Source organism: Rhineura floridana, chromosome 5 (genome assembly GCF_030035675.1).
Source record: "Rhineura floridana isolate rRhiFlo1 chromosome 5, rRhiFlo1.hap2, whole genome shotgun sequence".
Taxonomy (NCBI): domain Eukaryota; kingdom Metazoa; phylum Chordata; class Lepidosauria; order Squamata; family Rhineuridae; genus Rhineura; species Rhineura floridana.
In genome coordinates, this window is record NC_084484.1 from 81,188,491 (window position 1) to 81,204,678 (window position 16,188).

Below are 16,188 nucleotides of genomic sequence, written 5' to 3' on the forward strand. Positions count from 1 at the left end.
AGGATTCTGAAGTTGCATTCTGCTCTAGCTTCAGTCATTCGGGCATGATAGGTGGAGTTGATAACACTTGCACATCTGCAGGTCCTGATGGTTTCAGCAAATGATCTCGCCAGGTGGGCACAGTTCCACTCCAAGGCTCTGATGAAATTGTTGTTGTCTTTTCAGCAGGAAATAACTCTCTGGGTGAAGATGTAAGTGGGGATCCTAGAGGCTCTGAGAAAGGAATTGTCATGGTTGTTAGTCTTGCTATGGCTCTCAGAGGAAGTTTTGCTAGAAGAGTCTGTACGTCTGGTGTTGACAACAGATGCCAGCCTCTTTGGATGGGGTGCTCACCTGGGTTGGGAGGGTGGCTCAAGAGGAGATGTTTTCAATTGAGTCAGGGCTCAGCATAAATGTGCGGGAACTGAGAGCCATCTGCTCAGATTTTCAGCTAGAGATTGAGGGGTCCCACCTGCCTATTACACTCTGGCCCCAGGGACATGGTAGAACCATCTGAGGCCCGCTGTAATGAATTTGCTAGGCACTTCCAGGATAAAATCTTTAGCATCCGCCAGGACGTAGACTCCAGTGTTATAGCAGGTGAATCAAGTGAGGTATCCAGAGCACAGCCTTGTCCCGATTTCTTGGGTGAGTTTCAGTTGGTGCAGCTTGAGGATGTTGACAAGGTGCTTGGACAGGTTTGTGCAACCACTTCTGTGCTGGATCCTTGCCCTTCTTGGCTAATAAAAGCTAGCAGGGATGGAACAGCCAGCTGGGCCCGGGAAGTGGTCCCTGGCTGCCTGAACGAGGCGGTAGTGAGACCACTCTTAAAGAGACCCTCCCTGGACCCAGGAAATCTTAATAACTATAGGCTGGTAGCAAATGTTCCATTCCTGGGCAAAGTCCTTGAACGAGTGGTGGCAAGCCAGCTCCAAACACACTTGGATGAGACCGATTATCTGGATTCATTTCAGTCGGGTTTCAGGCCTGGTTTTGGCAGGGAAACAGCCTTGGTCGCCTTGTATGATGACCTTTGTCGGGAGAGAGACAGGGGGAGTGTGGCTCTGTTGATTCTCCTTGATCTCTCAGCAGCTTTCGATACCATCGACCATGCTATCCTTCTGGGGAGACTGGCTGAGTTGGGAGTGGGAGGTACTGCATGGCGGTGGTTCTGCTCCTATTTGGCAGGTTGCCTCCAGAAGGTAGTGCTTGGGGAACATTGCTCGGCACTCTGGACTCTCCAGTATGGGGTTCTGCAGGGGTCAGTTCTGTCCCCCATACTGTTCAACATCTACATGAAACCGTTGGGTGCGGTCATCTGGAGCTTTGGAGTGTGTTGCCATTAGTATGCTGATGACAGGCAGCTCTATTTCTCCTTTTCATCTTCTTCAGGTGAGGCTGTCAATGTGCTAAACCGGTGCCTGGCTGCGACAATGGACTGGATGAGGGCTAATAAACTGAGGCTCAATCCAGACAAGACTGAGATGCTGCTAGTGGGTGGTTCTTCTGACCGGATGGTGGATGTTCAACTTGTTCTGGATGGGGTTGCACTCCCCCTGAAGGAGCAGGTTCGTAGCTTGGGGGTTCTCCTAGAACCATCTCTGCCACTTGAGGCTCAGGTAGCCTTGGTGACATGGAGTGCCTTCTATCAACTTCGGTTGGTGGCCCAACTACGTCCCTATCTGGACAGGGATAACCTGGCTTCAGTTGTCCATGCTCTGGTAACCTCCAAATTAGATTACTGCAATGCACTCTACGTGTGGGCTGCCTTTGAAGAGGGTTTGGAAACTGCAGCTTGTGCAAAATGCAGCAGCCAGATTGGTAACAGGGACCAGACGGTCCAAACATATAAAACCGATTCTGGCCCGCTTGCATTGGCTGCCTGTATGTTTCCGAGCTCAATTCAAGGTGCTGGTTTTGACCTGTAAAGCCTTACACGGCTTGGGACCACAATACCTGATGGAACACCTCTCCCAATACAAACCCACCCGTACACTACGTTCAAGATCAAAGGCCCTCCTCCGGGTGCCTATTCCAAGGGAAGCTGGGAGGGTGGCAACAAGGGAGAGGGCCTTCTCAGTGGTGGCCCCCAAATTATGGAATGACGTTTCTGACGAGGTGCGCCTGGTGCCAACACTGTTATCTTTTCGGCTCCAGGTCAAGACTTTCCTCTTCTCCCAGGCATTTTAGCATGTGTTTTAAATTGTTTTAAATTGTTTTTAAAAGATGTGTTTTTAAATTTGTGCATTTGTTACTGTAAACCACCCAGAGAGCTTTGGCTATGGGGCGGTATATAAGTACAATAAATAAATAAATAGCACACCAGCAACTCAGTAAAGTTGTATATGAACAATCGGCGGGGACTCATTCAAGGATGCTGATGTCGGAGGTGGACAAGCTATTTAGGTGGCCAGATAGGCATCTGGCATCTCTGAAGGTAGAACATCTGGCCGGGCTGCAAAATCTGGTGGTGAATTGGCTGCAAATGTTCCAGATACAGGAAGCGAAGTGACAACTGAATCCAGAAGTTTTCCAGCAGGTGGTCCGCAGGTGGGGTTGGTTGGCAGTCGATTTGTTTGCCTCTATCATCTAGTCTCTCAGTTCATGGCCAGAACAGCGTGTCTGGGAGCCATAGCAGTGGATGCTCTAGAAACCCATTGGGTAAAAGGACTACTTTATGCTTTTCGCCATTCAACATCATTCAGTACGTAGTACAGTTTATATGGATGGAGCAAGCCCACATGATCCTGATAGCTTCCTTCTGGTCTTGGAGGCTATGGTTCCAAGACTTGCTCAATGTGACAATCTGGGAGCCATGCAGGCTCCCAAAGAGACGAGACTTGTTGCTTCAGGGCCCCATTGTTCATTCCCAGCTGTTTCTTTTCCACTTAACAGCCTGGGAACTGAGTAGCAGTGGTTGACTTAGTGCAGATTGTCTGGTGCAGTCTTGGACATCCTCTTCTTTTCTAGGTGGGACTCCAACAATAGAATTTATGGAACAACATGGAAGGTCTTTCTGAAATGGTGTACGGAGGAGGGAGAAGGTCCAGCTTCTAAGGACATTTGGGTGGTTCTTTTCTCCAGGTGGGGCTGGACAAGCTACTAACGCACTCAAAAGGCAGGGAATGGTACTTAGCAGCGTTTTTTCTAGTGCAGGTGAAACTTCTTGTCCTCTCACCCTTTGTTTAAGCTTTTTATGAAGGGGGTGCAGTTGGTTTTTCCCTGGCCTGGAATTGGTCAAGGTGCTGTTGGCTCTTACTGGACCTCCTTTTGAACAAGTGGCCACTTGTTCTCTGTGTTGTTTAATGTTAAAAACAATTTACTTAGTGGCAATAACCTCAGCTAGATGTGTTTCAGAGTTGGGCACACTGTCTGCAGAGCCCCAGCTCTTTATTTCTCATCAGGACAAGGTTTTAGACAGTGGCTCTTTCTAGAGCTTTTTATTCCAGAGAAGCATGTTATAGGACATTCATTGTTACCATATTTGCTTTCATTCTCAACAATCAAAACAACATGCTTCCAAATGAGTGTTTTATTGTGGGATGGGCTCTCCTCATGCATGTGGGTTTTTTTAACAGTGTCGGCATGATATCATTGGCAGGAAAAATGCCAGCCCCCTATTCTCCCCCCCTTAATGTGGATTTATCTTTTGTAGGAAAGATCCAAACAGTTTTTAAAAAAATATTGCCTGATATCTGAACAACCCATTCACAATATTAACCCCTCATCTGGAAACACTCTACAATAGTGGCACACCCTACAGTAGTGGCAGGAGAGTCCGGTCTGTGCTACAGCTGTTTGTCAACAGTCCTAGTTTAGGATTAAAAATAACAACAACTTGGGTGAATGTTTTACTGAATTACACAGGATTAGAATCCTAAAATCTTTTCTGAATTGTGCTGTAGGTAGAATTTGCCAGCAACCACATGATGAAAACTGTTTGGTGCAACTTAAGATCTAGACTACAGTCCAATGCATAACTTTATTGATCTTTGAATTTTAGCCAAGTAATTATAAACTGTGTAACCCTATGCATGTCTACTCAGAAGTAAGTCCCATTGAGTTTAGTTAGTCCTACTTAGGTATGTATAGGATTGCAGCCTAAATCAGATGCATTTCCACTTTCTAAAATACTTGCTTTAGTCTGCAAAATTTGCAGCTTTTAAAGATTAAGAAATATTAAGTTAGGAAAAAATGCTTATAGAGTTAAAATGTTGTGGCCTAAATGCTAAACAAACTTTTTTACAGTTGTTTTTCAAAAAGAGATTCAGATTGGAACCTCTAGATGGCAGCACTAGACACCATTTTCTTTTTCTTTTTCAAAAGCTTTAATGAGATATGCTGCAAGGTGATTAACTTTTAAACTTGCACAGATCTCAAGTAAGACTGGAGGAGTATTTTTTTGGTGTTAGCTTGTTTGTTAATAATTTTTGAAATAATATATCTAATCACCCTGCAAATGGAAACTTTACTTTTTACGGAATTTTTCTGCAGAACTTTTAACATAAATACTATATTTAACCTATTATATATTAGCTGAAACTTTAGATTTTTACACTTGTACCCAAGGGATGCTCATGTGAAAGTTTATTAGACTATTATTGCTGTTAACAGAATGTAATAGCTTTTTAAATAAGAGAAGAAGAGTTTGTGATCTAAGATTTTTCTGTCTCTACTTAATTTGGGGAATCACAAATCAATTAATTATAAAAGCCTGTATATGAAAAAATAAATCACAACTAATTTTGACAGGTTCACATGAAAGCAAAAGAGATAAATTCAGTTCAGATAAGGCTTGGGGTTTCTTTTCTTTAAAAACAAAAGTATTATAGATAAGGTATATTGCTTCCATGAAATGTGCAGCTTGCTGGTTTTATTTTATTTCTATTTTTATTTCTGTAAGTTAATTATCAAAGTGAATTAACTGAACCAAAGCAATTATCTGTGAAACAAATTACAATATTAATAAGGTATTTACTAGATATTCTTAAAATTATGCCTCTATTGGCTTACTTTATTGTGGGCTTAAATACATTACTGAATCAGGACCACAGCTGGTTGTGTTGTTTACTAATGCTAAAGTGAAGATCAAGGCAAATTGCTGTTTATGAACTTCATTGACATCAGCTCTGATTCACAATCTGTACCTGAACGTCTTATTAATGAAGACAGGTGGCTTACCTGTACTTCTCTGTTTACTTCCAGTCCCAATATATGCTCTTTTTGAGATATAACATTACTGAATAGCATCCAAGTGTAATAATATTACATTTTTATTTAATATTATAAAAGGGGCATTTTAACTAAAAATAAGTTAAAACCAGTGAAACTCACTTTGTAGTTAAAACTGAAATACTTCTAAAATAAGATGTTACATTTTTCAAATGACAATCTCAAAGTATATGCTGCAGCAGGGGGGAAACAAAAATTAAAAACTATTCAAAATTACTTTTTAAATATAATTCAACAGTTTTTTCCCTTTCAAATAAATTCTACCATGATATAAAATATTACGATAGAAAATGGTTTTCAGTAACTTTTCATCTAGCATTTTTATTCTGTGGTGTATAAACAAACATTTTTGTAAGCTTGCTCTTTTATGAAAACCAGAATTTCTAATAATTTACTAAAAACACTATTTTCAAGAGCCCAGATTAGAAAATATTTTAATGATAACCTTTTAAAGCTTTAAGTAACTAACATGGATGTCAGTTTCAGACTTCAATCCATTAATCACTTCAGAATAGGAGGAAAAGTCATAGCGGTCATAGAGGGTACTTTAGGACTGTTCCAGGAAAGGTATTATGTGGCTTGCAGTCATAATGAATGTATGAAGTAATTTTAGTTGAATGTTGAATGCTCTCATTTTAAGAAAAGTAAGGAGTCGAACTATTATTTATTGTTTATTAGATTTATATCCCACCCTTCCTCCAAGTAGGAGGCCAGGGCAGCAAACAAAAACACTAAAAACACTTTAAAACATCAAACAAACAGACTTTAAAATATTGTTTCACCAATCTTACGTTCCAAACATTTAAACTAGAATTAATATTATCAAAACCCAAGTAACGCCTAACTGAATTAATTAAGCTAAAATAGATAATATTAATGATAGGGTTGTACTCTGTGTCCAAGACAATATTCTTTTACATATTTTTATTCTTCATTAGCAAATATACATTCAACTCCCTTACTATTACAAATTGCAAGTTTTAAATAAAATAGGTAAGTAAGCTCTCTTGAGGTGAACATTCTTGCAACACTTCTTAGTTATTGCTTCTGAAAGCGACGTACATATTGCATAGCAATTCTAATGACACTCAACCAAATTCTTTTTCTGTACTCTTGACTATTAAATTAGTAACTTTTATTTGACAAGTTTGATCTAACCTGCTGCTTAAAATGTATCTCTAAATACAAAACACATTAGTACAGTAATAAATACTGGGGAGTACAATTAATGTTTCAGTTGCTCATACTTCTTAAACTTTATGGGTTCTGGTAACCAAAAGTGCTTTTTTGCCTCCAATTTAAATGCTGCTGCTGAATTTTAACAACTGCATTAGATTGAAACCTACATGCTGTTAACCACTGAGCCAAAATGAAATCGACCACTGCACTGAAGTCTTGTTGGCAGTTGTGTACAGTCTTGAAGGAGTGGGTAATAGCAGTACAACCAGGTTTCTTTTAATGGGGTTTTTATATTCTCTTTTTCATTTTAATGATGCCATTCTGGTTTAAAGACTTTCCTAATAAAGATGCACACTTTTATTCAAATATTCTCTGTGTAACTTAAGAAAATAGCAATAAAGCTGTTCTCTAGGAGTAGTATCTTCGTAAACAAAATGCTCTATTGCATACTCCCCATGGTAAATAATGCATTGCGCTTGTTTTATTTATAAAGCAATTTTGTGTGAAAAGATAAGCAATTTCTTCATGTTACTCAGATCTTCATGTTTAAAATGAGAAAATGTGTTCTTTTTTTTAAAGCACTGCTTAGTATTTAGTTTTACTTTGGTTTTTACAGTTTGTAATTCCTATTTGAAGCTGTATCAACTTAGATGAATTGCTTTTTGGACTTCGAATTTATATTTCTTATTAACAGGACTGGATCCCTCACAGTTCAAAATCTTTCACCATTATCATAAAGATGAGGAGAATGATGTTTTGCTTGGTGGGCCAGTTCAGCTCACTGACGAAGAGAAATATAAGGACTGTGAAAGATTCAAGTTTGCTTGCCCGAAATGTGGGACAGAGAACATTTATGACAATGTCTTTGATGGTTCGGTTAGTATTTTGGTATTTACATTTTGAGAACAGATTCTCTGTATAGGAGAGGGTATAGGAAGGAATAAAGCCAGTTCTGTTTGTAAGTTTCCATAAGGGACATTTGGATATTAATGCCAAATCCAGTTTTGCACACTATTTTCAGGAAGAATTTGTCATATGCTTTTCCAGAGTTTTACACATTTAGCATATTAGAACTGCCTGTTTAATAAAGGCCTATTCAATGACATTTAGTTACCCTAAATCAAACTAATTGGAGGAGAGCATCTTTGAAAGATTCTATTTTGTATTTTTACATCCCTCTTCCTTTTTATATTGAAGTTTCTTCTGTGTTATCTTTCCTGCTGTCTTTGTACATCAGACATAAAAAGTCATCGGGTACATTCCTGTCGAGAAGTGCTGCCAAAAAATGTATCTGTGACCTTGGATCAGAACTTGAAATGGAGCCAACTATTTAACTCTGTTGCAATGTTATGCATGTACTAGTTATTGGCAAATTAGCACACTATGGAGAAGTGAAAACCTTGAGAGTTAAAGCAAATAAATTCTTTATCTAAATTAAAAGTAATTATTTTAAGTTAATTTGGACAAACAGCAGATGTTCTGTGTTCTTTGAATCAAAACAAAGCAGTTGTTGGAATCAAGTGAGAGGAAAAGGCAAGCACAGATCAGTAATACTTGGTAAATCCTTGACTTTGTTTCATTACAGCTGTAAATAAGATAGCTAATTGCATGGAAGCTTGACAACTTACAGATGGGCTAAGTGTAAGAAGAGCGGATGTCAAGCTCTGCAATCTCTTCCACCTGGAATTGCTTAATGTTGTTAGTGCGGGACTGGTTGGCTTGGATCACAAAAGTACAGATTTTTAAGCAGTAATAGAAGGGAGGAGGTATGAACTCCATTGCTCTGCAAGGCATTTCTTCATAATGGGAAATTTATTAGTTTGTTTTTATCTGTATACTGACAGACTGAAAATTCTGTTCAGCTACGAAGTTAGCAAATTTTCCAAATATTCATTTTAGTGTGGCATGTAAGATAGTTTATCTTATTAAAACAACAACAAGAATATTAGGAGAAAAATAATTGTTTTAAAATATCTGTCTTTAAACTTTATACTTACATAAGACCTATTGCAAAGCTGTTGTCAATGAGTGTGACCCTGATGTTGCTTTCTGGTCTTTTAAATCTTGTAGGGTCTGATGATTGAAGCCAGTTTGCTACAGTGTAGCAAAAAAGAATGTTATGAATTTCCTTTAACGTACCTAATGCAAATGAACAACAAGCTAATCTTGGATGTAAGAAGTTATATTAAAAAGTACTACAATGTGAGTAATTGTGTTCTTTAGTTTATATTTAGTCTCTTATTTGAGTAATACCTTTTCCTGCACTGATCCTTGTTGTATGAACTGAGTGTATGGCTCAGTTCAAACATCATAATCTTGATTTGCTAATTCCTGGTTCAATAAACCTGGTTCAATAAACTGCATACTCTCACCTCTTCCTTCCTCTCCTGTTTCATACTTTGGTGAAGACATTTTGATTTATTAAAACACAGTTTCTCATGTTGTCTGAAGACTCTGAACCATGAAATTGGTTTAACAGCTTCCTCCGAAAATTGTTGTTTATATCAATAATCAGTTGATGTTTATACCAATTTATTTGAATCCATACATTTGCAGATCATGAGATAATTTGGCTATATCCTTCTCCTTGCAGCATGGTGACACAAGATGTGAAACTTAAAAGTTACTGTCTATTTTAGTATATCTGTTCTTGAAGATATTAAATTTTAAGTAGCTCCTTGAAGAAATTTAGAAGTAGTCTACTATAGGTTTTAACATGCACAGAGTAACTGATTAGCACATAGAATCAGTGCTTTATTCTATATACAACCAGTAATGTTCCCAGTATGTATCTACATGAAGCAGTGATATAATGTCACAGTTCTAAAGTTGCATTAGTATATTAGTAGGGAAAACACTATTGTAGGCATTTATTTATTTTCTTAGAAAATAAATGTTACAACTCAGACATTAACTTGGTTGTACATAGTTATCAGACTGTGCTTCTACTAACTCTGAAGGGTTGGGGACAGAAATCCCTTAATTTCAGTGTTTGCCCTGTAGGCATTGTAATGCAGATTTCTGTGAGAAATGCAAATTCAGAACAGGGATCATTTCTCGAAGGTGAGTATTTCAAATTAACTAAAAATAATTAAGAGAGGATTTTCTGGAAACATGGCCCTACATTATTTATTGTGCCAAATACCACACCCACATGTTTTACGTTATTAGTGACATGTGATTGGGTCTAGACTAAGGCTGAAATCCAATACATATTTACTCAGAATTCAGCTCCATTGGGTTCAATGGGACTTACTCCCAGGTAAGTGTATTGAATTGCAGCCTGTTAGTTGAACATATTAGTCATTATTTGCCTTAAATGGAGCTAACGTAGCTTGGATCAAGTCATTGACTCAATGGTTACTTGAAAATTATTTGTGAAAATTCAAATGCAATCATGACATAACTTTAATAACTGTGATTATGTCACTCTAATGCGAGGCTAGTAACTGGAAAGATACATATGTAAAGTATATAACACAATTATACTTATACTGTAAGAGATATTAACACATTTTTTTAAACAATTTTGGTAGTCTCTGTGTAATTATTAAGTACCAGCATGCCAAAACTGGCAGATTCCAAATTGTTGATGGTAGAGTAAGGTGTAGGTAACATGTTTATAGAATTCTTTTCTGATAACAATTTTGTGTCACTAGTGCATGTTTATGCCCCCAATGTCTATCTAGTTTTGCCTAAAGAACACCCATATGAATATATTTAAATTGATTTCCATACAGGATGAAGCTCCTAAATGGTTAGGCAGTTAAATTTTCTTGGACTATTTTGTTGCCTTGACCAATTACTAAAAAATAATGGGCCATGGGAGAAAGCAGTTAGATAAATATTCAAAATAAAGCACAATCCCAAGCATGACTCATTAAATTCAATGATGTTTACTCCCTACTAAGTGTGTTAAGGATTGCAGCCTGATTCTTGTATTCATTAGTGCTCTTTGTAGTAATACAATATACCTACTGCTATCTCTTGCCTAGTTGGCCTTTCATCCCCATTTTGTAAAAACAAACAAACTTCTGCTTTATTCTCAGGATTTATATACTACCCACTTAGGGGACTACTTTATTTTATTTATTTATTTATTAGATTTATATCCAGTCCTTTCTCCCAGTAGGAGCCCATAGGCCAGAGCCTACTTTATGCATATGACAAAGTGAGCTCTGGCCTATGAACATAGGAAGCTGCTTTATACTGAGTCAGACCATTGGTCTATCTAGCTCAGTATTGTCTACACTGACTGGCACTGGCTCTCCAGGATTTCAGAAAGGATTCTCTCTTGGCCGTTCTGGAAATGCTGGGGATTGAACCAGGGACCTTCTGCATGCAAGGCAGATGCTTTACCACTGAGTTACAGTCCTTCCCCAACAACATATTTGTTAAACATTGAAATGCCAAGGGGCTTTGTTTTTGCTACAACAAATTAACTTGTTCTTTTCATGATTTGTGTTAAAGTTTAATTGTATAAACCAAATATTTTAAGTAGTGGAATCCAGGTTATATTTAATGACCAGAGTAAATGTGGTGAACACAATGTAATAGTTTTAAATTAGGACATTGCCTAAGGTTTTAGGAATCTTTGTTTATATTATTTTTAACAATGAGGCAACAACTTGTATATTGGATGCTACCGTGCAGTATCATAGCTCCACACATTTCAATACACATTATTTGTGTAAATGTCAACATGACCTTTTGAAAAGATTTTTGGAAATTACTCCCATGAAAGCAGGTTTGATTCAAAACGCTCTAAGATACTTGAATAAATATGGGGTTCCACTTTTTTGGATTTTTTTTCTGCCTCCTCCTTTCTTCTACTTTTTTTCTAATTGGTGCCTCCTTTTTCTCAAATCTGTTTCATCTACTCTTGCTTTCCTTAGACTCTTAGCTATTCCACCTATCCTTCCCACTTAAAAATCCTTCCCCTTATCTAAAAAGTCTTGTCTACGTCTCACTAAGTCTCCCTACGTGACCACATGACTCTTATACCTAGCTGCTGTGTGAAGTTTTTGGCCTTTCACTTCTCCTACAGGCAATCACAAGCGTCCTTGTTAATACTTCCACTAGGTTTCTGGATGACTTCTAGTTTAGTCTCTGTAACACAGTGCTGGAAGCTGTACAAGGACTTATGTTTTAAGTCTGCAATCAAGAAAGATTTAAATGCTAGAAGGGTGAAAGAGGAGCCACCATTCTTTCTCTGCTGATTGCAAACACCCAGATGCAAATAGTGGCCATCTATCCAGGCTCCATGTCTTTCAGGAGCATCAGTTTGAAAATGGAGAGAGAGGGCAGCTAGTGCAGAAGAAATGGGCATTAGGGCATTAGTTTCACATTCCAGCGCCTCTCTGTGTTCTATCTCTATAAAATACAGGAGCATGGGAATGTGGAGTGCACAAATACTCTGCCAGTGGCATTCACCTTTTTAAATTCTGTAATACTCCTGTAAATATTGCAGAACTTGACAGTAGCTCCACCAGTAGCATGGTGCTTAGCTTGCCAAAATTTTTAGCCTATTAATCTTCATAATCTTCATATACAGTAGTGGTAGTAGGAGCTGGCCAAAGGCCTGAGTGCTGGGTCTTTTGTGAGTCTTCTTCCCTCCTTTGCTTTTTATAAACTTAAAATGATGTGGTTGTTAAATTTTTGTTTACAGGGCAACTGGGTGCACTGCAAAACGCAGTGTCATTGAATCCCCAGTCACCTGACAAGATTGAGGTTAATTATAAACATAAGCAGCCATTCTTGCCAATAGATTGCTGTTGTGGCAGAGGGCACAATCAACATATTCTATAATACTATATCTGGCACGGACAACCAGATGCTATTGGATTCCATCAGCACCAGCTGGCATGGCCAGTGATCAAGGATGATAGGAGTTGTACTCTACCAAATATGGAGGATCAGAGGTTCCGCATCCTGCCTCTCTATAAATATTGGCTGAAGTAGAAAACAAAATTTTACTTTTTTCCCTATAGAATGTTGTCTTGATCCTACAACCTTAGAGGGCATTGACAGTTTCAGACTAATTGCAAGAATGTAGTTCCATTGAAAAATATGATAGAATCCTGATGTATTTTTAGAGGATATTGTCTCAAGATATACACAGCCACATAAAGCATTAATAATTTTGCTACAGGGCTGTGTGATGTGCTTACATTGTAAGGCTAATATTTACATCCAGTATAGATAAAAATCTTGAATTTTGATTCAGGCATTACTCTTCCCTGATTGCCCGTCCATGAGAGAATGATATTGTACCTTATCAAAGTTGTCCTGACTTTGAGACCAGTATATGTGCACATTGTGAATGTGACATTTTAATAGAATGGATGCATAAAGAAAATGCATTGAAAAATGAAATGGACTGCCTTCAAGTCGATCCCGACTTATGGCGATCCTATGAATAGGGTTTTCATGGTAAGCGGTATTCAGAGGTGGTTTACCGTTGCCTTCCACTGAGACTGAGAGGCAGTGACTGGCCCAAGATCACCCATTGAGCTTCATGGCTGTGTGGGGATTTGAACCCTGGTTTCCCAGGTTGTAGTCCAACACTTTAACCACTACACCACACTGGCTTAGTCCTAGATATTATCTGAGATATTGTTTGTGCTGTTTAGGTCTCCATGCACTGAGGATTTTTTTTTTATAACTATGTCTTATTCAAATGTTATGTCCACAGACACTGACAGGCCATATGTGCTTGGGTGGGATGGGAAGGCACAATCTCACTCCCTTACAATGTGTAGTAGCAAGGTTTGGGGAAAGTATCATCTGAATTGGACCCTTGTTAATATCTATATTTGAGGTGACACTGATTCAGTGAAACTGATGATAGTTCTTCACTTCTTCATAGTCTTTGTGCAGTCCCATATTTGAAGGCTGTGCAGAGCAAGGTTTGGAACCTTCTGGAGCTAGGTCATTAAAACATTCGGTGAGATGCCTACTCCCTGCTCTCAGGGTGCATACTCAAAGGGGTGTGACCCCTGCCTTCCTGTTTAGTTCCTTCTTGACTGTAAGCAGACTAAAGTAGCATGTGAACAAACTATGAGTGGTGAATTTGTTGGATACTGTTGAACTGGGGGGGTTGTAAAGTTTTCTTCACTCATGTTACCTATTTTACTGAAGTACTTATTAAAAGTCAAACCATTAGGGTGAGCCATACCATGATGTAGATGAAAAAATTGCAAGATTTTATTTGGTTGGAAATCTCTCTCTGATCTAGTAACATTTTTACTATTTTAGCAAATATACTCCATTTAAACAATAGCATATCTTTTTCTTTTTCTTTTACTATTTGGCTTCTCTTGTAATAAATTCCTTAAATATTCCCTGTACCATTCCAAATAATGTTAACTATTCATTTTTATCTGCATGCATATTAAGCTTTTTAAAAGGATGACATCCTAAGATTTTATTCTTTCTTTTTTGGGTTGCATTATTCTTTTGAAAGATTGATCTAGGTTTTAAACAATTTCTGCAGAAGAGCAAATAGAAAAAGAGAGAGAAATACTAGCTAATCTAAATTGGGGAATGAAGAAGGCTTTTTTAAGCATGAAAATTTCATCATCTTGTCAGCTGGCAGAGTGCCTGCTGTGTGGATTCACAAAGGCTAAGAATTACACTTTCATGAAATTTTCCTCACTAACTGCCCTGGTTAATTTGAAAGATAACCCACTGTTCTAATTCATCCCTCAATTGGGTGGTGCAGGTTTTATCTTTGATCTGACAAAGCATTTGTGTTAATCGTTTTGGCCCTCTACTAGACACTCTTGGGATTGTGCTTTTACAATAAATGTGTCTGTGATAGCTCTTTAGTCTATTATACTTACAATAGATCCATAGAACTGGTAATTAATTCTGTACTGCTTTGGAAATGGGAAGAATAGGTGTAGCTCTGTCAAGTGCTACTGGAAGTTTGTTTAGCTGGTTCATTTTTGAAGTGTTACCCTGAGCTTTCAATGAAATATGTATGGTTTTAGAGTAGTTTGTTCTGAAGTGCATGGCTGTAAGTGGGTGATCTGTATCCAGCATGTACACTATATACCTTCTATAACTGATTCTCATGGCAAAATGGCAAATGGACCCCATTTAAAAATTGGTATGTTAGATGGCATTAATTTTAAAAAAAATTAAATCTAGCCACTAACTTCAGTCCATAACAGTCAGAAGATTACAACAGCTAATTTATAACTTCTCAGAACACCTTTCTATTCCCTGAGAGATTAATCCTTTACGAAAAAAACCATGCGTGTTAACATAAAATATTCAATCTTTAATCTTAAAGTACTTGTTCTTGAGAAGACTACAAGTACCCATCTTGGTTTGTAGTGTTTGTGTTTGTTGTCACACAGCTATGCTATTTTTACCAGATAATGTATCCCTGTGGTATGGTTTTGTGTTGTAAAGAAAGGGTTTTAAGTACAGGAACAGTAAGCATCTTTGATTTTCATGTACTTATTTATTTATAAATCCATGTTAAAACAAAAATATATTTAGGATTCAAGTGAGCCATTAGGTGTTTTTCCTGTGCACATCTTTTGTATTATTTGAATAGGCCACAATTCTTCTTCAGAAGACTGTTAGATATTATGCGATTCTGCTGTGAAAGTTCATTGTTCAGTACCCCACAAAATTTCTCATTTCTTAATTGTGGTGGAGTAGTGCAGGTAGTTTACATTAGGATGAAGTGCAATGTATACCACTAATATAAATTGTCTTAAATGATTTTTTTTTACTTGTTATCATTATATGATGCTATTCATAAGGAGATGGCTTGCTGAATCAAATTCAAAAGGCCATCTAGCCCAATGTCTTGTCTTAGTGGTGAGTCAGATGTCTTTTGAAAGCTCCCAAAGGCATAATGTGATGGCTGTCCCTTTGTTACCTCCAACATTTGATATTCAGAAGTGTGGAAGTATATGGAATCTGAACATGGGTGTTTGTTATTATTTCTGATGGTCTTTCAAATACCCATTGTCCATGAATTTGTTTAATAAAGCCAAAAAAGTGAAGATGTTGACAGCTTAGTTCATTTTTAGTGGTTATTTTGTTTTTATTATAAATGTTGTTATTGTTATTATTGTTATTGTTGTTATTATTATTATAAGATTATCCTGCCCTTCAGTGTAAAATATGTCCATGATGGCTCACAAAATAACAGACTTAAAACATCAATAATACCAAAGTAAAGAACAATAAAAAGAAGTAAAATAGTAGGATGATAAGAACAAAATATTTGCACAACAAATTAAAGGTCAAAATCCTGAGAAATTAAAAAAAATATTGGTGGCTTCTCTCGGGATAGAACTCAATATGCAGGGTGACAAAATGGAGAATATATTCTTTCTCTTGGCCATCTGTCTCACTTCACATGGTTGGGGCACTTAGTAATCTGAAGATGACCTACGTGTGAGCAGGCTCATGTTGGGTATAGATCGTCCTTCAGGTTCTCAAGTCCCCAGTTGGTGCAAGGTTTTAAATTGTGCTTGAAAATGGACTTGGAGCCAGTGCATCTGTTTGACCACCAGCTAGAACTATTGCCCAGTCGCAGTTAGCAGATTTCAGAGGCAAACCCAGCTCTAATACATTATAGTAATCTACTCTGGAGGTTATCAAAGTGTGGATCACCATTGCTAAGCTGTCTCTGTTTAGAAGAGGCCTTAGATGATAGAAAGTGTTCCATGCAAGGGAGACTGCTTGTGATTCTACTGACAAAGCTGGATATAAAGAACACTCCCTTAGGGAATCTGCTCCCTTAGGGGAAGTGCACAATCCCATTCAGAA

The 16,188-nt window shown here is 37.7% G+C and overlaps 1 protein-coding gene across 10 annotated transcripts in view; it reads left to right on the forward strand.

The window, feature by feature from the left end:
- POLA1 (DNA polymerase alpha 1, catalytic subunit) overlaps nt 1-16,188 on the forward strand; it is a 314,094-nt gene that overhangs the window by 114,993 nt on the left and 182,913 nt on the right. For 9 of the 10 annotated variants that reach the window (XM_061627352.1, XM_061627351.1, XM_061627354.1 and 6 more), the window contains exons 33-34: nt 7,085-7,266; nt 8,461-8,592. In XM_061627352.1, the coding sequence (XP_061483336.1) occupies nt 7,085-7,266; nt 8,461-8,592 (314 nt within the window). The remainder of the gene's footprint in view (nt 1-7,084; nt 7,267-8,460; nt 8,593-16,188) is intronic. The other variant, XM_061627350.1, reaches the window with a different exon arrangement.